Below are 22451 nucleotides of genomic sequence, written 5' to 3'. Positions count from 1 at the left end.
CCAGCTAGCAGGACACAGGGCTGTTATAGAGGTTCCCCCATTACTCGGTCTCGGACAGTTTGGGTCTCTGCCAGGACCCCAGGGAGGGGGTGTGTGATGTCCACGTCCATTTCCAGGACAGGCATCTCTGGAAAGGCTCCCTTCACTGTGGATCCTTCTCTATAGCCTGGTTCAGGGCCCGGGGGAGAAAAGAGCTCTTTCTTTTCCGCTCAAAGGTGTGTGTGTGGTGTGTGTGTGGGGGTGTGTGTGCAGCTCACCAGTCCCAGGATAATTTTAACTCAGAGGCCGGCCCCCCAAAAGCCATTGGGCTTTTTTATTACCCTTCACCCGGGCCGCGGGGTGGGGGTAGGGCGGTGCTCCAGGTGGGCCGGCTGAATGGGGGGCTTGTGCGGCGGGGGCGGAGACTGGCTCCCGCCCCCGCGCGGGTCCAGCCTCGCCCAGCCACCGGGCCTCGGCTCAGAGCGCCGTAGCCATGGCCGGGCCCCCCACGCCGCTCCTGCTGCTACTGCTGCTCTGGCCGCTCCTGGGCGCCCCCCGGACCAACGCTCAGGTGAGGGGGCAGGGGGGGCGCTGCGTGAACGCGGGGCTGGGGGCCGGGGCTCGGAGTTGGAACTGCAAGAGCGGGGCACAGAAGCTCCCTAGCCTCTGCCTGGGCCCCCCAATCTCCCGCATCCCCAGTCCGGAGACACCACCCCCGCGCGCGCGAACGCGCGCGCGTATGGGGACAGTGGACGTATCTTTGTCGTCCCAGAAAACTCTTTCCTCCTCTGGGGCTCGCGAAGGCAGCGGCGCGCCAATAGCCCACGGACGCCAGGACACCTGGGGATGCACCCTAGAGGCGCCCCCGCTGGCCCAGACAGCGTCGCCGCCGGGGACGCACAATGTCGCCTTTGTTCCCCGCTGCTCCTGGCCTCAGGCAAAATCCTGCCCGACTTGGGGTCTCTGAGACCGTTGGAGTGGCGGCCTCTTGACAGTTCTCATAGCTGTTCTTGACCTAGAAAGAGAGGATTCCCAGGGGTAGAGGTAGCAACTCCCTAACGACATTTCTCCTTTGCAGAAAGTGGGACCTCGAGGCCCCCCTGGTCCCCAAGGGCCTCCTGGGAAGCCCGGAAAGGACGGCATCGATGTGAGTTCAGGATGTGGAAGTTGGGGGTGAGGGGGTGCCTTGTGGGATTCCATCTCTTACCTCAACCTTCCTGAGCCCCCAAGCCCAATTGGGAGAAAACTTACATCCCACTTTCCAAGGCTGAGGTGATAGGGTGCCAGTACCCCTTAGGGCACATGAAGCGGGACAGACAGTCCTTATTCAGACTTGGGGCACATCCCACAAGGACTGCATGGGTCTCCAGGCTGGAAGTGTGGGTCTGGATCACTTGAGGACCTCTACTCTTGTCTTGGGGGAAGGGGGCAGGACCTGTCCTCTGGGTATTATTAGAGATTGCTGAGGTCCTAGAATCAGACTTGGAGGTGCTTTGACCCAGAATGGCACTCTCCATGAGTACCACAGACCAAGCAGTTTGGAGAGACAGCTGAACTCCTTTGGCCTACTCTCCTAGGGGTGACCCCTTTACCATCCATGAAAGACTTTCACAGGCTCCTCTAGAGTACAGTTCTAGAGGTAGGATGGGTGGGGGGTTGTATTAAAGAAGACCCCATAAAACCAGCCCTTCACCTCTCTCTGAGGCCCCAAGGTCCTGCCCGGTTCTTTCTGAGAGTGAATCCTGATAATGGACAGGAGACCCCCCCACCCCCCCCACCCTCAGTGGCCATGGCCCCTCTAAAGAGCTATTGTTCATAGTGGCCGTGAAGGAGTCTGGACCCAGATGACTCAGGGAGCCAACTTGAGGTCTCAGTCTCCCCAACCCACTCCCCCTCCTGCCAGGCCTGAGTACTTGTTATGGGGGTGAAGAGACTGGGGTGCTTTCCTGGTTCTCTATATGTGTGTGTTGGCGTGGGAGAGGGGTCTCTGTTGCCTCAAACTAGATAGAGACAGGAGGTCTCATGGCACCCTCAGTCAGCTTCCAGAAGCTTTTCAAATAAGGTGGGGGCCTGGACATGTTCATGTCAGTTCCCGTCATTTGGAGGGTGAGGGGAGATTCCATCTGGGCTCTTAAAGTGGTCTCCAGAGGCTGCATGGAATCTGCAGGCCTGAGCCATCAGTCCACCTCAGACTGCCAGCTCTGTGCCAGCTTAGGAAGGGGTGAGAGGCTCTCCTCTTGTCTCCTGGGCCCCAGCTCTGCTCCCCTGGACTGGTGCTTTCAGGGGACACTTGGTCACACTTATGGATGTCTCCCCTCTGCAGGGAGAAGTTGGCCCTCCAGGTCTGCCTGGACCCCCAGTGAGTATCTGTGGCTGAGGTTTGGGGAGGGGAAGGCATAGAACAGAGAAGTCATTGACACCCTTCCATCTGCCACGCTGGGGAGGCCTTGGAGGATTGCAGGAAGAGGTGGGAGAGGTGGTGGTGGTGGGGGGGGTGCTGGCTGTTGATTCTTTGGGTCAGTGCCTAGCCAACCAGGGGAGGATCTCACCAGCACAGTCCCCTCAAGGGAGCTCTTTCAGACCTGGGTCCTGCTCTCTGCCTCATCAGGCTGGGAATTGAAGGCTTTGGGGGTCATGGGGGGCCTTACAGAGGGGAACCACCACTCTTAGCTGGGAAGGATGAATGAACCAGGTGGAAGTTCTGCAAATGTGACTGAGCAAGGGGGAGCTGAGTGAGGGGGAGCTGAGTTGGGCTGGACAGGCCAGGTAGAGCTGGGTCAGCAGCACGGCTGGGGGAGGAGGGGCTGGGCCTGGTGGATGGGGCCATCTTGGACTTTAGGGGTCACGCTGGAAACTTTTTTCCTTGGCAATTCCCTTGCCCTGCATAGGGAACAAAAGGAGCCCCAGGGAAGCCAGGGAAACCTGGAGAAGCTGGACTGCCTGGACTCCCTGGTGTGGATGTGAGTATACTAGCTTTCCAGAAACCCCCATTCCCTACCCTTCCCTTTCCCTCCCCAGACCCTCTTACTCCTCTCTCCCTCCTAAGTTCCTGCTTCCCTCCTGAACCCTCCACTCCCCTCCTGCTGAGAGTTGCTTCCCCCCACACTCTCCCATGAGTCCCCCATTCCCCTCCTTGCCCTAGAGAGGTCTATACCAGAACCCAAGAGTCAGGTTTAATTGCTGTTGTCCAGCTGTGCCCACTGAAGCAGGAAACCTGCCCCAGAGAGTCCCCAGCATCCCTCAGCAGGGGTCTCTTGGCCCTCATCCCAGACCCTCAGAAGACAGAGCCAGCCCATAGCAGAAGTGAAAGTCCTGCCAGCTTTTGCTTATTCCAGACAAAAGCCCATTATCCAGTGCTCTGAGCCAGCAGCACTGATCAGCATGGGCCACGCCAGTCACCTGGACTCAAGGTCTGGCCCTGGGGCCCTGGGGCTTTGTGAGCACTGGATAGGGCCTGAGAATGAATTCCCTATCTGATGGCTCCCACTAGCTATCCCCACAGCCCCCCTCCTCCCAGCCTCTGACTACACCCTGGACAGACAGGAGGAAGTTATAGACTGAAGGCTTCCTCAGCCTCTCAGGATTCATTTACTTCGGGAAGACCAGTAGCTGTTTTTCCTCTTAGGAGACATATCCTTCCCCATGACCCCCTCATACTCCATCTTCTGCCTCCTCCGTAGGGGCTGACTGGGAGGGATGGACCCCCTGGACCCAAGGGCGCCCCTGGAGAACGGGTAAGTGCCCATACCTTGTCACAAGAGCTAAGTTCCATGAGGGGTAACCTGTTTCAACACTCCCTTCCCATCCAAGACCTGGCCTCTGGGGGCAGCTGCCATGGCTGGCTGGGGGTTGGCTGGGGGCTGACTGAACTCTCATGGTGAGAGGAGGGGATCCAGGATGGTGAGTAGCCACCCTGTGGTATCCCTCCTGTTTCATGCAATCTGGTCACACTTGTCCTGACATTCAGAGACTGATATGGCTAGGGTGACCAGCCTCTTGTGCTTCTCTCCAAACACCCCTGGGGGCCAGCCCTGGGGAAACCTCTCTTTCCATGCCCACCTGAGGGGCCCTGAAATTCCCAGTCCGCCCCCCTGAGTCTGACCAGCATCCCATAAACACCCCTTCAGTTGCCTCAAGCCCCCTCTCTTGCCCCCTTTGGAGAAGTGACAGGACAGGGGGCAGGAAAGGGGGTACTGCAACACAGCCCTGTCTTTGGGAACACAGCTATGTGGAGTAGCATTGACTACAACCAGCAGGGTGGGTGTGAGATGTGTGGCAGTGTGAAGCATGAAGGTGTGAGGCATATTGGGAGGTGTGGGGTGCATAGGAGGTATGGAGCCAGTGGGGGGAAGCCCCACTGGGGGGACATGGGTGGAGCAGCCTCCACATCCTAGAGGCTGGGTTCAAGGCAATATGGATGCCAAGCTTGTGGGGTTCTAGGGTGCTCAGGGCTTCCATCTGTGACATCTGAACCCTGAGGTCATGGCAGTGGGCTTCCTGGAGGAGTCAGGCCTGGGTATCTATCTGGCTCAGGGTAGTGCACCCAAGGGCCAGACTTCCTGCTCTCCCAGCTGGCCCTACTTTTCCTCAACAATGTTGTCAACCTTGCCCATTCTGATACCTATTTTCCTTCACAGGGAAGTCTGGGACCCCCAGGGCCACCTGGACTGGGGGTGAGTATGTCTCTTCCCTGGTGAGGTGTCCTCAGAAGCCTGAGGCTTGCTGGGGGCTGGTTCCTGGAATGGTCAGTACCTGGTGCTGCCTGGACAGTGTCCTTTCCGGGTAGGGCCCCTCTGCACCAGATGCACCCTTCCTGGGATCCCCCCAGCCTGGTGAGTTTAGGGGACAGAGTGGTGGGCAGACCCCAGCCAATCCTGACCCCATGCTTGACTTTGCAGGGCAAAGGTCTCCCAGGACCCCCGGTGAGTACCGACAACTTTTTTGGCCTGCCCCCATCCCCCACATTCCTGCTACCTCCGGAGCCAGCCTAGCTGGACCAAACCAGGCCTGGGGGCAAAGCTTTTGGGAAGGGGCAGTAATCTGATCCGCTGCCCCCACAATCCCTGTCTCTTCTGAGAGGGCAGGGGCAGGGTCTGGACTCCCCAGGGGCCCCCATAAGCTCCTTTGGTACAGATTCCTTTCTCCCCTTCTTCACCCCTGCAGGGAGAGGCAGGAGTAAGTGGTCTCCCTGGTGGACTAGGCCTCCGAGGACCCCCAGTAAGTAGCTCCAGACTGTTCCCCCACTGCCCAGATCTAGTGCCCTGCCTGCTGGGACACTGTGACTCCAACCACAGGGGTTTCTCCCCTCCTCTCTTCCTCCACTTCACCTTCTTCTCCTCCACCTCCCAGTCCTGTCCTTTCTTGGTAACCTTGGTGGAAGCCCTGGCTGGTGGTCTAGGGACAGATGAGATGGGGTTTCAGGACACAGGGATGGACACCTGTACAAGGCTGCGGACAGTGGATAGTACTGGGAAGAGGTCCCCCAGCCTGGGATCGCTGGTCATCTCACCTCAGGTGTGGGGGGGGACTAGTCCTGCTCCATCTAAGTCACATACACACTCTCCCTTAACCCCACACAGGGACCCTCTGGACTCCCAGGCCTTCCTGGGCCCCCAGGACCTCCTGGCCCCCCTGTAAGTACTTGATGAAGGAAAGCCCCAGAATATCTGCATAATGTCTGCTTGGTGGGCCCTCCATTGCAAGCCCCACCCCCACCCTGCTCCATCCCCAGAGACAGATTGGTCAGCTGGCTTGGGGGACAGAACTTGGACCTAGAACACACACACACACACACACACACACACACACACCCACAAAGAGAGGTGTTGCTGTCATTGTCATGTGTCCCAAAGATGGGCCAGCAGTGCCTCACATTGGTCAATTGGCAAAGGAAGGGTGGGGCTACGTGGGTGGCAGGTGGCAGAAGGGCTGGGAGAGGGTGGGCTGTGTCAAATTCAGCTATCTCTGTTCCAGGGTCACCCAGGAGTCCTCCCAGAAGGTGCTGCTGACCTTCAGGTGGGAACTTGCAACTATTTGTGAAGGAGGTTGGGCGTCCTGCCTGGTGGGAGAGGGCCTGGTCCTATATACACCCTGGAGACCTTATGGAAAGCTCTGTCCTAGACTCCTACCTCTGTCACTTGTGGGGCCAGACACTGGACTCCAGAAGCCACACACACCAGTGTGGATCTAAATTAAGCACCCTGGCCCCTCTGTGACTATCAAGTTCCTGTGTTTTCAGCCACAAGTGGTGTGGGTGGTGCAGACAGGGTTCTCCAGTGCAGAAGGTTCTGGATGGGGAGGTCTGGGCCTCCCTTTTATCTCAGTCTTTGAGCTTTGTTTTCATGTACAAAGAAGGGGACAACTGCCACATCTCTGTCCTGTGCAGCCCTTGGTGCTAAGTCCTGATGTCTCCCTGGGCTGGGGGTGGGTTGGGGGGAGCACTTCTGCCTTGGAGGAAGATTTGCAGTCTGGCCTGCCCTGCACTTCAGTGCTACCTGCCAGGGGCTGCATCAGACTGGGTCTTAGGAGGCTGGCGTAGAGGTTGATGTGCCAATTCTGTGTCAGATCAGCTGCTGAATGACCTGGAATCCCTGATCCTCAGGCATGAGCCATCAGTCTGTGCTAGGGTTATACAGGCTCATCCTTTAGCATACGTGTGCGCCAAGAACTCCAGCCCAAATTCGACGAGTATTGAGACCCCTTTGCAAAGCAGCACCCAGTGTTGACCCTTGGCCCATGGTCAAAGTCCCTTGCACCAACCTGTGAAGAGTGGCCTGTCCCAAGACCCCTGGGTTCCTGTTCAGAGCTGTCAGTTGGGTCCCTGTTGGTTTGGGAAGGGTCTGACCACTCTGTTCTCCAACAGTGCCCTGCCATTTGCCCACCAGGACCCCCTGGGCCCCCAGGAATGCCAGGGTTCAAGGTAAATGGGTGATTGAAGGTGACTGGGACCAAGCACACCTCCCTCTGGGTGCCCACCTAGACTGAGATCCTGGGGAAGGTGGGGTTCCAGGAAGTCCAGCCGTGGCTCCAGGATGTCACAGGGAGGAGGGGGCCTTACCACTAGTAAGTCTCTCCCTTACCACTAGTGACTCTGGGGCTCAGGCATGGCCTGCCCACATTGAATGGTCTTCAGAGAAAGCCAGCAACTACCTTCTCTGGCCCAGCCTTGGTTTCCTTGCCATGGCATAGGGGATGGGACTGTGACTCATTGAACTGTTGACTTTCAGGGACCCACTGGCTACAAAGGCGAGCAAGGAGAAGTTGGCAAGGATGGTGAAAAGGTGACACCAGGGATGATGTGGGGGTCAACAGGAGGGTGGGCCACTTGGGGTGGGGCAGCCGGGACTCTGGGTGCATAAAAAGGGTGACCAAGTGCATTGAGGGTGCCTCTTAATGTGGATCAGGGTGGGCAGATGGGAGGCAGACAGACCACCACCTGGCCTTCTGTGAAGGTGCCCTGATCTGAGCCCAGTTCCTGCCCCCCTGCTATGGCCACTGCTCAGAGACCATCTGTCCATCTTTATCTATGGGCTGTGGGTGCTGGGGTGCCCTCTAACATGGGGAACAGCTCACAGAGAACACAGCCAGGTAGGAGGAGGCATCCGGGTGCTAAAGCAAAGGAGGGCGGATGCCCCAGCTTTGGAAGCTCAGCTGCCAGGTGGGATATATATCCCCTGAATAGAGTCAATAGGTCTCTTATGAACATAGGGAGTTACTGGGCTAACCCCTGCTCAGCACTGCTTTCTCTACTTCCTTTACAGGGTAATCCTGGCCCCCCAGGCCCCCCCGGCATCCCAGGCACTGTGGGGCTGCAGGTGAGGCAGGAGAGGTTGTGGGGGGCACCCCTCAGATAGGACCCCTTTGTACAGTTCAAGATTGTGAAGACATGGCTACTGCCATTTACCATGAAAACTGGGGGTTGGGGAGGAGGAGTGTTGGCCCTGCCAGGCTACTGAGCCAGGATATGGTCTCCAGGGACCTTCTCTGAGGCCAGGGGTTTTTGGGGAGAGCAACAGGAACTATAAGTGTTGGGCTGGGTGCAGGGCTGTCTGAGACCACTACCCAGGTTCTACATCTCCAGTTCTCTCCCCACAGGGCCCTCGGGGGCCACGAGGACTACCAGGCCCACTGGGGCCCCCTGGAGACCGGGTAAATCTGCCCTCTGCCACCTGCCCCTGTAGATGAATCATGTGACCTTGACAAGGAGTCTATGGGTCTATGGGGGCTTTTGTAACTTGGGCCCAAGGGGGTGCGAGTGGCAAATGGGGAGCAGGAAGGATCACCCTGACAAATACTAGAGAGGGTGTCACTTGGGGACACTGGGGAGCTCACTGGAAGAGGGGACTGATTGGGGGCATCCCAGATGGGCCTTTCCAGATAAAGCCAGGCCCTAGGAGAATTCTAACTGGCTTTAGAATAGAGGTCCTAGACTCCCTCTCTCCTTCACAGGGCCCCATCGGGTTCCGAGGGCCCCCTGGGATCCCAGGAACACCCGGGAAAGCGGTATGTGTGTATCTAAGTCCCCTTCTCCTTTCTTCCTCTTGCAGATATACTGGCCCTACTGGGGGCTGAGCCACCCACTGGGCACACCTGGGGCGGGGGACACAGGTGTAGGCATCCTAAGCAGGAACTCTCAGGCACATAGGGGAAGGGCAAGTGCAGGCACACCCCAACCAGGGCAGGTGCTTGCTTGTGAGTATGTATGGGGCCAACATGGCACAGCTAGGGGAATGGGTGCAGATGGATAGGTACCTGTTGACTAGGATGTGGGAAGGGTGTGGGAAGGGTGGAGCTTGCCAGAGGTGCCTATCCTTTGGGGAAGAGGTGCGTCCTTGTCTGTTCTGGCTGCCAGGCAGACTTTGGTCGGCATCTCTGGCTTCTGGACCCCCAGTCCTACCTTCTCCTTTCACTTCCAGACTCATCTGGTCATTGTACCTCAGTCTGGCTCCCCTCTTCCTGTTCTGTTAACCCTGTTCCTGTTACTGCCCCACCCCCTTGTCATTTCAGGGTGACAGAGGCGAACGAGGCCCAGAGGGCTTCCGTGGCCCCAAGGGGGACATTGTAAGTGACAGAACACCGCCTGTGGCAGAAGAGCCTGATCTTGAGGGGTGGGGGTGATGCACACATGCTGGGGACATGGAAATGAGGGTGAAGTCCAACACTCTGTGCCCCAGGGAGGTCTCCCACTTTGCACCTGCACATCCCAGGAGCCCCCATTTTAACTCCCCAGTGTCTGGTGACACCCATGGCTGGAAGGCCTCTGACTCCCAAGTGGGAATTCAGCTATTGACACCCACATATTCCCAGTCCTGGGTAGCTATGCTGGCTTTGCCCTAAGCTGTCGTCCCCAATGGTGACAGAAAACATGTCTCTTGGCCAGATGAACACTGCAAGCATAGCAGAGAGACAGATAAGCATGTCATGAGTGAGCTGAAGCAGCTGTCCCCAAACTGGCCTTTGCCCAGAGGCTGGCAGTCCAGCAGGGTGGCCTCAGGGTGCCTCCCACTGGACCTTAAAGGAAGGAAACAGGCTTTAAGAAGCATCTCTCATGCCCCAACTGTTATAACCACTTGTCTTCTAGGGCAAAGCTGGTCCCAAAGGAGTCCCAGGAGTGACCGGGCCAGGTGGAGAGCCGGTGAGTTAGTGCTGCCACAGTGGGCGACTTTAGTGTCCTCACTGATATCAGCAAGTCAAATCTGCCGGAGACAGTATTGCCTTTGGCCAAGACTGCAACTGTTTTCCTGAGAATCCTTCCCCAAGCCTGGGCCACTCATGGAGGGCTTCAAAGGCATGTGGCCTCACTCTCACCATCTGGAAATATTAAGCAGCAAGCCCTTTCCTCTCCCTCCCCAAGTTTTTAGACTTTTCTATTGACACAGGACTGCAAGTTCAAGCTCTATTCCTCCTGGACTAAGTGGGGTAGAGCATCCTGGTTTGAGCTTGTTGCACTTTGGGGCACCTGCCCTGTACCCCCTTCTCTGTACCTACCCCTCTCCCCAGACTTCCACTCTTGCTGGGCACCTGGGAGCCCCTCTGCAGGGTAGCCTGGGAGTTGGGCCACTTGCCAGAGCCTGGTTGTGTCCTTGGTGCCAAATCAGTCAAAAGCACAGGGTTAGGCAGGCCTGGACCTGAATTCGCTCCCAAGTCTGTTTCCCCATCTGTAAAATAGAACAAAAGAAAATTCCCCTGGCATGGGTGCCATGCCACTGGTCAAGAGTGAAGGTGGTGCCTGGCTCTGGCAGGTATCTCCATGGGCCCCTGCCTCCAGCACAGGAGACTACATGAAACCACAGATTCCTACAGGGCAGTCCAGGGCCCACTGGCCCAGGAGAATCAGGGAAGGGGGAAGAAGCTTTCCAGGGAGGTGGCCAAGAGGATGATAGACTGTCCCTTGTCCTCAGGGCATGCCAGGCAAGGACGGTCGAGATGGTGTGCCAGGACTTGACGGGGAGAAGGTTAGTGTGGGATTGTGGGCCTGCAAGTAAAGAGGGGTCTGTGAGGAGCCCAGTTTCTGGGCCTCAGCACCCTCTTTCCTCCCTAATCTTCCACAGGGAGAGGCTGGACTAGGTGGCGCCCCTGGAGAGAAAGGCCCCAATGGCCTACCGGTGAGTCGTGGGCTTCCAAGTTTCTCTGTGGGTCCTTGAGTGAGGGCTCCACTTCTGCAGAAGAGGGTCTTTTAATCAAGGCTGCCAAAGCTCCTCTCCCCCTTGAGGTACTCTGCTGCCTTGCAGACTTGGCAGCACTGACCCCTGACCTCTGGCCTGCAGGGGATGCCTGGACGTGCAGGGGCCAAGGGCGAGAAGGGGGAACTGGTAGGTGTTTTTTCTCTCTGGGGAGGGTCCTGAACAGAAGGACAGGGACACTCAGGGCTCCCCCTTCCTGTACAGGGTAAAGCTGGAGAGCTGGGTGAGGCTGGCCCTTCTGGAGAGCCTGGTATCCCTGTGAGTATTCTGTCCCCTCCACCACCTCCTCTTGAGATGGAAGAGCCCACTGACACTTCTTTTCCTTCTGTACACAGGGAGATGTTGGTGTTCCTGGAGAGCGTGGAGAGGCTGGTCACAGGGGCTCTGTGGTGAGTGGGGCACCACCTAGGCAGGCTTAATTTAGTGCCATTAGGCTGCTCCACTGTAGCCACTGTCCCACCCTGGAGAAGACAAAGCCACCTCACCAGGCCAAGCCAGGGCAGTCTTGTCCCCAGAAGCTGAGATAGAAGCTCCCCAATCCTATTATCACTCCTACAGACCCAGATAGTGAAAGCAACAGCCACTGTCTCTGGGAGACTGTGGGTATTGACACTGGGCACCAAGTCTGGTAAATATAGGAGGTTCAAGGGCGCATCTGACCTAGGTGATACCCCCCCCCCCCAGTGGCCCCTGTCAGCCCCTGCCTCTGTCATCAACCCTTGGGGAGGCAGCTCAACTTACTCGCTCCTTTCATCTTTCAGGGGGCTCTGGGCCCACAAGGTCCTCCTGGGGCCCCTGGCACCCGAGGTTTCCAGGTGGGTGAGATTTGGAGCCTGGATCCCTGGGGTAGGGGCAGCAGGGTGGGAGAGATGTGCTCTGGGCTCCCTCTAAGCTGCTAATGTTCTGGACTTCATTTGCAGGGCCAGAAAGGCAACATAGGTGACCCTGGCCTGCCAGGCCCCCAGGGCCTCAGAGGTGGCATTGGTGAGCGAGTAAGTGTCTCTTTCCTCTCCCCCAGACAGAGCATACCACTGGGGCCTCCCAGAGAGAGCCTCCTGTACCTGTGGAGATTCCACTGAAGCTTTACTTGCACAGGATTATGTTGTTTTAAATAGCTATGACACTCATCACTCAACGACAGTTACTTCTAGTTGCTGGTGACTTTCCCAATGGTCTTGTGACAACCAGTAGGTTCACTCTGGGGGTCTCCATCTGTGCCCTGTAGTGGTCAGGGCACAGAGGAACCTAGATGGGTGGTTGGTGGGTGACCAGCAGACCTGGATCACCAGCACCTGTCCCCAGCCATTTTACACCAGGTCCCTAGGGAGCCTCGTGTGCTTCTTTAGCTCTCCTGACTCTCGTGAAGCAGGGATCAGGTTCTCCTCAGATGCTGGGTCCCCGATGGTCACAGACAGAGAACCAGGAGCCACAGAGACCCCTTCCTTCTTTATATTTGCCTCCAGGCAGGACAGTGGGGCAGAGGACATGCCAGTAACTCTAGGCCTCTCTGTGGGGTGGGGCCATTAAGAAATCTCCTTTTCCTTTTATTTTTTTTTAAATATTGAGAACTTATTTTTTAAAAATTCTTTATTTATTTGTTAATAGAAATAGTCAGAAATTGAGGGAGGGGAGATAGGGAGAGAAACAGAGAGACACCTACAGTACTGCTTCACCACTCGCAAAGCTTTCCTCCTGCAGGTGGGGACTGGGGGCTCGAACCTGGGTCCTTGTGCGTTGTAACATGTGCGCTCAGCCAGGTGCACCACCACCCGACCCCAATATCTCCCCTTCCTTGTCTGCCTGCCCTGCCTATCCTCTCCTCTAGGGAGGCGCACACTCCCTCGCCCTCCCGGTGCTTTTGAGCAGACAGTTTTTATTTTTGGGATTTAGGAACACTTGAGTGGGAGCAGGTTCCACAGTCCCTCATGTCACACCCTAATCACACAAGGAAGGGGCAGGCTTTTGAGATTTTTGAAGAGCTTTTGGCTCTTTGGCAATTCCATTACCAACACCACCACATGTGAGGGGGCCTTCCTGCCTATTTAGGCCCTAGTTAAAAGTCATGGTGAACCTGAGGCTTCAGAGTCCCAGGTTCAGTCCTCCACACTACAATAAGCCAGAGCTGATCAGTGCTCCAGTAAAAAAAAAAAAAAAAAAAAAGGGGGGGGTGTATAGTCTGAGAGGCGACACAGTGGCTAGACTGTTGGATTTAGAAGTATGGGATCCTCAGCGGGAAGGATCCTGGTTCGAGCCCCCGGCTCCCCACCTGCAGGGGAGTCGCTTCACAAGCAGTGAAGCAGGTCTGCAAGTGTCTACCTTTCTCTCCCCCTCTCTGTCTTCCCCTCCTCGCTCCATTTCTCTCTGTCCTATCCAACAACGACGACATCAACAACAACAATAACTACCACAATAAAACAACAAGGGCAACAAAAAGGGAAAATAAAAGTATGGGATCCTGAGTTTCATCTCTGGCATTTACATGTGCCAGAGTGATGTTCTAGTCCTCTAACTTTCTCTCATGCTAATAGAATAAACAAATCTTTTTTTTAAAAAAATATTTATTTATTTATTCCCTTTTGTTGCCCTTGTTTTTTTATTGTTGTTGTTATTTATGTCATCGTTGTTGGATAGGACAGAGAGAAATGGAGAGGGGAGGGGAAGACAGAGAGGAAGAGAGAAAGATAGACACCTGCAGACCTGCTTCACTGACTGTGAAGTGACCCCCCTGCAGGTGGGGAGCCGGGGGCTCGAACCAAGATCCTTATGCAGGTCCTTGTGCTTTGTGCCACCTGCGCTTAACCCGCTGCACTGCCACCTGACTCCCACAAATCTCCTTTTAAAAGCCAAGGTTCAGAACCAGGGAGATAGCTTTATCATTGGTACACCAAATTTTCATGCTTGAGAGGTCCCGGTTTCAATCCCCTGAATACACCATAAACCAAAGCTGAGCAGTGCGCTAATAATAATAATAATAATAATAATAATAATAAAAGGTATACCACAGTGCTTGGGAACTTTATGGAAATGAGGCAATTCCATAGGAAGGTCCTCAAACCATTGGGAAACAGACCAGGCACTGATTATGGACACGAGCTAGGCTTGGAGGCTTCAGTCTACTCCTGTACGGGTGCACATCCTGGCTCCAGCTCTTGTTAGCTGCACAGGGATCCTGAGGTGCCTCTGACCCAGAGCCTTCTCTCTGCTGCAGGGCCCAGGAGGAGCTGCAGGCCTGAAGGGAGATCAGGTGAGCAGCTCCACATCAGCACTCAGACTCCGTCCCCAGCTGTCCTGAGAGCTCTGAGCAGCCTGCCTCTCATTTCTATCCTCCGACTTTTGAGAATGACCCTCGCTGCTGCCTCAAGAGTGGCCACAGCTCTGGGCACCCAGCCACTTCTTAAGCATACACGGGGCAGCCAGCCCCACCACCATTGCTCCTGGCTGCCTCTGGACCCTGCTGTCCTGGGAGGTGACCTTGGAAAGGAGGCTAAGTCTGACTAGCTTCCAGGCTATCACCATCTACAGAAGGCTGTGGAGGTGTGCTGCTCCTCTTGCTGCTCAGGGTAGGCAGATCTGTGCCAGTGCGGCTGCCTTCCATCTTTGGCATCACCAAACCCTTCTCATATGGTCAAGGATCTAGAATAGTCTGAAGTCACTACGGTTCTGCTGGCAAAATAGCCATTTTTTATAAAAAGATTAAGTCAGCTTAGAGTCCCCTCTTGGCCTGCATTAAGGGTGCCCTGCACGGGCTCCTGCTTGTTAGGACAGCTGAGGGGTGACAGTATTTAACCCTGGGTGTCTGCTTTCAGGGCATTGCAGGTTCTGATGGTCTTCCTGGGGACAAAGGAGAACTGGTAAGTGACCTGTCACAACAGTGGCTGAGCAGCCACATCTTGGGGCCTGCTGTGAGGGTCAGTCTCTGCAGAGAAGCTCTGATGGGGTAGTAACTGCCCCCCTGGGCCACAGGGGAAGGTTGTGTGGTTTTTGTGGGGGGAAGCTCTGAAGGCCTGTTTTTGTAGGATTCTCTCCTCTGGCATTGTGACTCCAAGTGCAAAGTTACCCTTTCAGTGTGAATTTGTCACACTTGGTTTTAACTAAAGAAACTGCCTCCTTTGAGCTAAAACTCAAGGTCAAATTGATAACGTAAGTCTTTTTCTTTTTTTTTTTTTAAAGCAGAGGACTACTCAGCTTTAGTTTATGGTGGTGCAGGGGATTGAACCTGGGACTTTGGAGCCTCAGGCATGAGAGCCTGTTTGCATAACCATTATGCTATCTACCCCCCACTGAAAATGTAATTCTTGATAGTGTCTATCCATTACAGGTTTCTGCTAGGGGTGACGGCGATGGGATAAGTCATGGAGTGGGCGGTGGGGGGAGAACTTTCCACCTCCCTTATAGCTGGGGTCTCTTGTTCTAGAATTGAGTCTTTGTGCCTGGGTGCCCCAGAATCTGCTTACTCTCCAGAAAAACCTGTAGTCAGTGTAGCCCTTTCTATTTCTTGCCAAGATCATCTCAGTTGCATGTATGTGTATGTGTTTGCTTTGGCCAGTTCTAAGACATCCTTGACAAATGGGGCTCTGGCTTTGCAGGAAGCAGATCCCCACCTCCCAAGCATCTGAAGGGAATCCCTGCAGTGTGAGCTCCAAGCCTGAACAATCAGGCTGTGTGCACAGAGAGCCAAGTCTCTGGAGTCTGCTAGACCTTCTGGTTTTGATGGGCAGTTGGGGTATTGGCCTGAGCAGCATGTGGTGTTCTGGGCTGCCATGCAGATGGGCTGTGGCACGCTTCTGGGTCTTCTCTGTCTGGTTGGGGCTGGGCCCTGTTTCCACCCAGCAGAGAAGGTTCCTAAGGACACAGCTGGGATGGGGCTTGAAGGGAGAATTCAAGGCAGACACTCAGCTTGGTATGATTTATAATAAACAATGGAATCAAAGCTGATGTGTTACAAAATTCTTCTAAAAGCCACTGTTTAGGAAAAATAAGTAAAAATATTAGGAAAAAAGTAAAATGAAAAGCATTGAGGGATAGAGAAATAGCACTATAGTTCTGCAAAAGACTTTAATGCCTGAGGCTTTGAGGTCCCAGGTTCAACCCCCAGTACCACCATAAATCAGAGCTGAGCAGGGCTCTGGTCTCTCTGTGTCTTTCTTTCTGTATCTTTCATTCATTAAAAAACTAATTAAAATTGGAGTAGATAGGATAATGATTATGCAAAGAGACTCTCAGGCCTGAGGCTCTGAAAGCCCAGGTTCAATCCCCCACAACACCATAAACCAGAGCTGAGCAGTGCTCTGGTAGAAAAAAAAATTAAAAATACTAAGGGCCTAGGGAAAAGCATAATGGTAATACAAAAAAAAAAAAAAAAAACCCTCACATGACTAGGTTCTGAAGTTCTAGGTTCAATCCCCAGCACCACCATAAACCAGAACTGAACAGTGCTCTGGTGTCTCTGTCTCTCTCCCTCTCCCCCCCCATCTCCATATTCCTCTCATTAAATTAAATATTTTTTCTTTTTAATTTTTTATATTTATTCCTTTTTGTTGCCCTTGTTGTTTTATTGTTGTAGTTATTGTAGTTGGGTAGGACAGAGAGAAATGGAGAGAGGAGGGGAAGAGAAAGACAGACACCTGCAGACCTGCTTCACCGCCTGTGAAGGGACTCCTCTGCAGGTAGGGAGCCGGGGGCTCGAACCGGGATCCTTCCAAGGGTCCTTGCGCTTTGCAACACGTGCGCTTACCCGCTGCACTACCGCCGGACTCCCAAATTAAATATTTTTTAAAAAGCATTGGTAGGGGGGCCAGGGGCCAGGTGGTGGCACACCTGGTTGAGCACCCATGTTACAATGTGCAAGGACCCAGGTTCAAGCCCCTGGTCCCCACCTGCAAGGTGAAAGCTTTGCAAGTGGTAAAGCAGGGCTACAGGTGTCTCTCTTTCTCTCTCCCTATCTCCCCCTACCCCCTTGATTTCTGACTGTCTCTATCCAATAAATAAAGATAATATAAATGTTTTTAAAAAGCATTAGTAGAATGATACAATTCAACAATATTAAGACTGTACCTGGAAGAATAAGAGGAAGTAATCATTGGTGATATTCTAGTTTTGTGTAGGTTTTTTTTTTTATCTTATTCCAAGTTTTTAAAATATAGGATTTGCTCCTTGGGAGCTGATTTCCACTCATTAACACCACCAAGTAGTTTAAATACATGACTTCTCTTTCTCTAGGGTCCCAATGGCCCGGTTGGATCCAAAGGAGAGGTGAGTACCTAGAAAGATTCTGACCACAAACCTGAGGGCTTTTTGGCTTTCCGGGTTGGGTGGGAGGTCCCTCTGGGCCCAGGCTGCTACAGGCACTATGCACCTGGAGGTCAGAAAAGCTTGCACTGCTTAGGACGTTGAGTAAGATGGAAAACCAGTCATCATGAGGGAGCCTGTGCAGGCAGCTTTACCTCTGACCCTACAACTCTCTCTCCAGTCCGGCATTCGAGGGGAGCTGGGCCCCAAAGGCATCCAGGGCCCCAATGGCACCAGTGGCGTGGAGGGTGTACCCGGACCCCCCGGACCTATGGGCTTCCAGGGCATGCCTGGTGTGCCTGGCATCATCGGGAAGCCTGGTGTTCCGGTATGTGTCTCCCTTTCTTGAGGTCCTCATACTGATTTCTGGCTCTTACTGGATTTAGAGGTCATGTGTTCTAAACAACCCAAGTTACTTTTCAGGGGTGATAGTAGGGGTGCCAGCAGACCCCTGGTATGCTAACAGGTTTATGGGTGAATTTCAGGGGAAAGAAGCCAGTGAGCAGCACATCAGGGAGCTGTGCGGGGGCATGATCAGTGGTGAGTCCTGGTCCCACAGGTAGGGGCTCCTTCTGTCCCTTTGGTTCCCTCTCTGCACCCCTGGTCTCACCCTCTACCACTTTTTAGTCAAGTTGAGGTATGGGCTGGTCCCCTGCCTGCTGGTAACCGGGGTTCTTCCTGGCTTCTCTGTACCAGACCCATAACAGATACTCTAATGTCCAAGAAGTACTCTAAGAAACAAATGCCTGTGCCCTTTTGGCTCTGGTAGACAGAGTAGACATCTAGTCACTGTATTCACAGAGTTCCTAAAGAGCTCCCTCTCCTTGGCCTGTGATTCACTTTGGTGGTCCTGTAAAGCTACATGCATTTATGACACTTAGAGCCATTGTCAGGCAATGAACAGAAATTTCCTTTAAACAGCACAGACATTTCTTGCTCTGCACTACAGAAAATGGTAACCCTCCCTCAATACATGTTTGCATCTTTGTTTTCCAAAAGAACAAATTGCACAGTTAGCGGCTCACCTGAGGAAACCCTTGGCGCCGGGGTCCATTGGCCGGCCTGGTCCAGCTGGGCCTCCTGGACCCCCAGGACCCCCAGGCTCCATAGGTCACCCTGGAGCTCGAGGGCCACCTGGATACCGTGGCCCTACTGGAGAACTGGGAGACCCTGGACCCAGAGGTAATACACCCCATGACAACCTTCCGGCCATACAGTGGAATCCCTGGTGTCCCCCACATCATGGACATCCACACAGAGATGTGCCCTCAATAGGAACAAAAGAGAAAATCAGGGCCCAAAGTCACCGGGCATGAGTCAGTATGCCTTCTGCCTTGACCATATCTGTAATGGAGACACTGGCTCCCACCCACCCTAGCCCAGGATTTGCTCTGTACCCCTGCCCTCACTGTGGGTTTACTGTCTACATGGCTCATCTAGAAATGTTGTAGAGGGCTAGGGAGACAGCATAATGGTTATGCAAAAGACTCTTCTACCTGAGGCTCTGAGGTCCCAGGTTCAATCTCCAGCACCACCATAAACCAGAGCTAAGCAGTGCTCTGGTCTTTCTGTTTCTCTCTCTCTCTCTCTCTCTCCCTCTCTCATATTAAAAAAAAAAGGAAGGAAAGAAGGATTGTAGACAGTTGGGCTATTTCTGGACCTTGCCTCAGGTAGGTTCAGGGGTACCAGGCTCTTCATATCTTTGAAGCCAGCAAGTTACTTCCTCATTAACCTGCAGGGACTATGATGTTTTGTTGTTGATTTTCTTTTTTCTTCAGATAGAGGTGGAGAGAGGGAGAGAGAGAGATAGAGACCATAGCTTTGAAGCTTCCTTCAAAACAATGACAACAATAATTACAGCACAAAACAAAAGGGAATAAATGTTTTTTAAAAAAAGGGGGGGGAAAGTTTCTTTTTTTAATATATGTATTTATTTATTTTCCCTTTTGTTGACCTTGTTGTTTTTCATTGTTATTATAATTATTGATGTCATCGTTGTTAGATAGGACAGAGAGAAATGGAGAGAGGAGGGGAAGACAGGGAGGGGGAGAGAAAGACAGACACCTGCAGACCTGCTTCACCACCTGTGAAGCAACTCCCCTGCAGGTGAGGAGCCGGGGTCTCGAACCGGGATTCTTACTCCAGTCCTTGCACTTTGTGCCACCTGTGCTTTAACCCGCTGTGCTACCACCCGACTCCCAAGAAGTTTCTTAAAGAAACATAATTCTGTGAGTTCTTCATCTGTGAGATTGTTTGAATATTATAGCAGGTGGAAGTACTCTGTAATTAGTGGGAGTGTCTCACTTGATACTTAGGGATCAAGTCGTGTCCACACAAGGCAAATCTGCCACCCCAAACTCAGTTGCCCATGTTATCTCCCTGACAGATTCCTGCCTTGATGTCAGTCCTACACATGTTAGGGAAGGGACTGCTGACTTCAACCAAGCAGGAATTTGAATGTCTTTTGAGTCTTTCAAAAATAACATTAAAAAAAAAAATCCATCTCCTCTGTTGGCTCTCAGAAAATAGTGTGACAAAACCAACATGCAGGCCAGCACTTGGGCATAGATGTGGAGCCTGTTCTTCAGAAATGCTCCCTGGATGAGGGCAGAGATCACTGCTGGTTCAGCCCATCAATAAAGCAACAGGGTGCCTGAAGTACTGCAGGTCCTGAGAAGCTATTGTCACCTCAGAGCTTGTCTCTGCTGGAGATACAAGGCAGGGATTCTGTATTACAGTCAACCAGTCTGGGGCCCAAAGTCATAGACCCTAGGTTCTCAAGGTCAGTCTGCAGTTATCAAATGAGTGCTCGTCCCAGACAGTAAAAAAGAGAAGGAAGTAGCTTTGCTGTTCTTCACATCAGCAGACAGTGGTGATTCTTTTTGTATGATGGTATCTACTACCAGGAACTTAAATCCATGGTAGTGTGTATGCATCTAATGCCACACAAAACAGAGGATGACACACCAGCTTGCCTTCATCAGTCTGTCACCTTCTCAGTAACCAAGGGTCATCAGGTGAAAGGCAGTAAGTGGTGGAGGACTGAAGTCAAACCATACAAGAACATTTTAAATACCTTTAGGTAATTTGTAGGTCACAAATCAAGTGGAAAGCAGGGGTATTTAACTTTAACTGTTGAGCAGGAGTACATATTTGTAGAAAACTAAAATGCCATTGAAGTGGCTGCTTTGAGGCTGGGTCTCCACAGAAGGGGGTCCTTGTCAAGCCCCAGTCATCCCACACCTGTATTCTAAGTGCTATTTCATGTCAATTAAAGCCTTATGAGGGGCGAGGGCATATAGCATAATGGTTATGCACAGAGACTCTCATGTCTAAAGCTCCATAGTCCTAAATTCAATCCCCCACACCACCAAAAGCCAGAGCTGAGCAGTGCTCTGGTAAACAACAACAAAAAAATACCAAAAAAAAAAAAAAAAAAGTCTTATGAGCAGGCATCTATTTAAATGAAAGAAGGCAAACATGAGGCAGTGGGGTTGCTGGGGCTGCTGCAGACTTTCTCTAAACTTGAGTCAGGTTTTCTCATTCAGAGTGTCTGGTTCCTCCTGACAGGAAGCCAGGGAGACAGAGGAGACAAAGGCTCAACTGGCATGGGGCTAGATGGTCCTGATGGAGACCAAGGACTCCAAGGTAAGAGGTCTCATTAATTAGCTTTTGCTTAAGGCACCTGTTCTAACTTTTGAGGACTTTACATAGGGTGGTGTTTGAGTTTAAGACTTACTTTATTTCTTAAATATTTGTTTATTTCTTAAATATTTGTTTATTTATTTATGAGAGGGAGGTAAAAAGAACCAGTATATCACTCTAGTACATGCAATGCCAGGAATTAAACTGGAGACCTCATGCTTGAGAGGTCACTGCTTTATTCATTGTGCTATTCTAAGTCACTAACTTTAATATGGGAAAGCTTAAATAATTAACATACTTTTTAAAAAGCTTACTTTTAATTTTTTTAATATTTATTTCCTTTTCGTTGCCCTTGTTTTTATTGTTGTTGTAGTTATTATTGTTGTTGTTATCAGTGTTGTTGTTGGATAGGACAGAGAAAAATGGAGAGAGGAGGGGAAGACAGAGAGGGGGAGAGAAAGATAAGACACCTGCAGACCTGCTTCACCACCTGTGAAGCGACTCCCCTGCAGGTGGGGAGGCAGATGCTCGAACTGGGATCCTTACGCCGGTCCTTGCGCTTTGCACCACCTGCGCTTAACCCGCTGAGCTACCACCTGACTCCCACTTTTTTATTTTTATTTATTATTGGATAGAGACAGAGAAAAATTGAGAAGTAAGGGGAGAGACACAGAGGGAAAGAGGGCAGAGAGACCCCTGAGGCACTTCTTCATCACTCGTGAAGCTTTTACCTGCAGGTGGGGACCAGGGGCTTGAACCCAAGTCCTTGCACATTGTAATGTGTGCACTTAACCAGGTGCACCATTGCTTGGCCCCATAATTAACACAGTGTTCCTGAGGCTTTCCTTTTTTTTTTTTTATAATTTTTAAAAAATATTTTATTTATTTATTCCCTTTTGTTGCCCTTGTTGTTTTATTGTTGTAGTTATTATTGTTGTTGTCGTTGTTGGATAGGACAGAGAGAAATGGAGAGAGGAGGGGAAGACAAAGAGGAGGAGAGAAAGATAGACACCTGCAGAGAGGCTTTCCTTTCACTATATCTAAACTCACTTTGTTCTTCTCCTAGGACCACAGGGCATGCCTGGTGCTAGCAGAGACGGCCAAGATGGAGCCCACGGTGAGCCTGGCCTCCCTGGAGATCCTGGCCTTCCTGGCACCATGGGTGCTCAAGGGACCCCTGGCATCTGTGACACCTCTGCATGCCAGGGAGCTGTGGCAGGAGGGGGTGGGGAAAAATCAGGACCTAGAAGCTCCTAAAACATAACTGAAGTGAGACCGTAATGCTGGAGGATGCGGGGGGAGGGGGGGATGTAGCTGCAAGGTGGAGCAGCCCCAAGGTCAGTTCTTGAAGACCCCAGACTTCCCTTCCCTCTGCATGGCTGAGGGCAGCTCCTAGACACTGGACCCTCAGAGCATCCTTCACGGAGCTACTTTCCAAAGAATTCTGTCTCTGCATACCAGACATCTGTAACATCATACCTCAGACACAGGCCCAGGTGACAACATTGTAAACCCAACACTTGAGAGGGAGAGTGGGTGTATATATAAAATGTTTTGTACAATTTCAGAAGATGAAAAATATTCAGCAACTTGTTTACATAGTATTTGTGTAAAGACTAGGATAGAATCCCAATATTATACTTTCATATTCATGACTGGCCTCAGTGTAACCAAAAAAATAATAAAAATTTTAATATACAGTCTCCCTTCTATAAAAAAGTCTAGTCTGGTTACCTGCTTTGTGTATGAAATTTTAACTATCTCCAGTGAACAGTATTTATTGAAGGCAATTTTGTATTGCACTAAAGTCTGTTGGTATTATCTGTTGTAATAAATAAAGCCACTCCTTTGAAAACA

At 52.3% G+C, this 22451-nt stretch overlaps 1 protein-coding gene across 1 annotated transcript; it reads left to right on the top strand.

Annotated features, from left to right (window-relative positions):
* The first annotated feature begins 418 nt into the window (after positions 1–418).
* On the top strand, positions 419–22380 carry COL9A3 (collagen type IX alpha 3 chain). The gene is made up of 32 exons (XM_007520313.3): positions 419–550; positions 1058–1126; positions 2303–2338; positions 2868–2939; positions 3660–3713; positions 4617–4652; positions 4878–4901; positions 5143–5196; positions 5559–5612; positions 5953–5994; positions 6842–6898; positions 7206–7259; positions 7740–7793; positions 8074–8127; positions 8428–8481; positions 8986–9039; positions 9560–9613; positions 10380–10433; positions 10530–10583; positions 10746–10790; positions 10866–10919; positions 10997–11050; positions 11423–11476; positions 11582–11653; positions 13870–13905; positions 14468–14512; positions 16881–16913; positions 17131–17277; positions 17435–17489; positions 17949–18131; positions 20520–20597; positions 21661–22380. Exons 1-32 carry the CDS (start codon positions 473–475, stop codon positions 21849–21851), a joined length of 2055 nt encoding a protein of 684 aa, XP_007520375.2. The 5' UTR covers positions 419–472; the 3' UTR covers positions 21852–22380.
* The last annotated feature ends 71 nt before the right edge of the window (positions 22381–22451 follow it).

Source organism: Erinaceus europaeus, chromosome 1, assembly GCF_950295315.1.
Source record: "Erinaceus europaeus chromosome 1, mEriEur2.1, whole genome shotgun sequence".
Taxonomy (NCBI): domain Eukaryota; kingdom Metazoa; phylum Chordata; class Mammalia; order Eulipotyphla; family Erinaceidae; genus Erinaceus; species Erinaceus europaeus.
The sequence above is the reverse complement of the archived record's forward strand: the minus strand, read 5'-3'. Positions and strand labels throughout refer to the sequence as shown.

What these genes read in the sequence shown, in the direction of transcription:
- COL9A3 (XM_007520313.3), top strand. Translation starts at nt 473, where the DNA reads ATGGCCGGGCCCCCCACGCCGCTCCTGCTGCTACTGCTGCTCTGGCCG. An exon ending in CTGGAGAGCCTGGTATCCCT is followed by an intron (nt 10,920 to 10,996) that starts GTGAGTATTCTG and finishes TTCTGTACACAG; the next exon opens with GGAGATGTTGGTGTTCCTGG. An exon ending in TGGAGACCAAGGACTCCAAG is followed by an intron (nt 20,598 to 21,660) that starts GTAAGAGGTCTC and finishes TTCTTCTCCTAG; the next exon opens with GACCACAGGGCATGCCTGGT.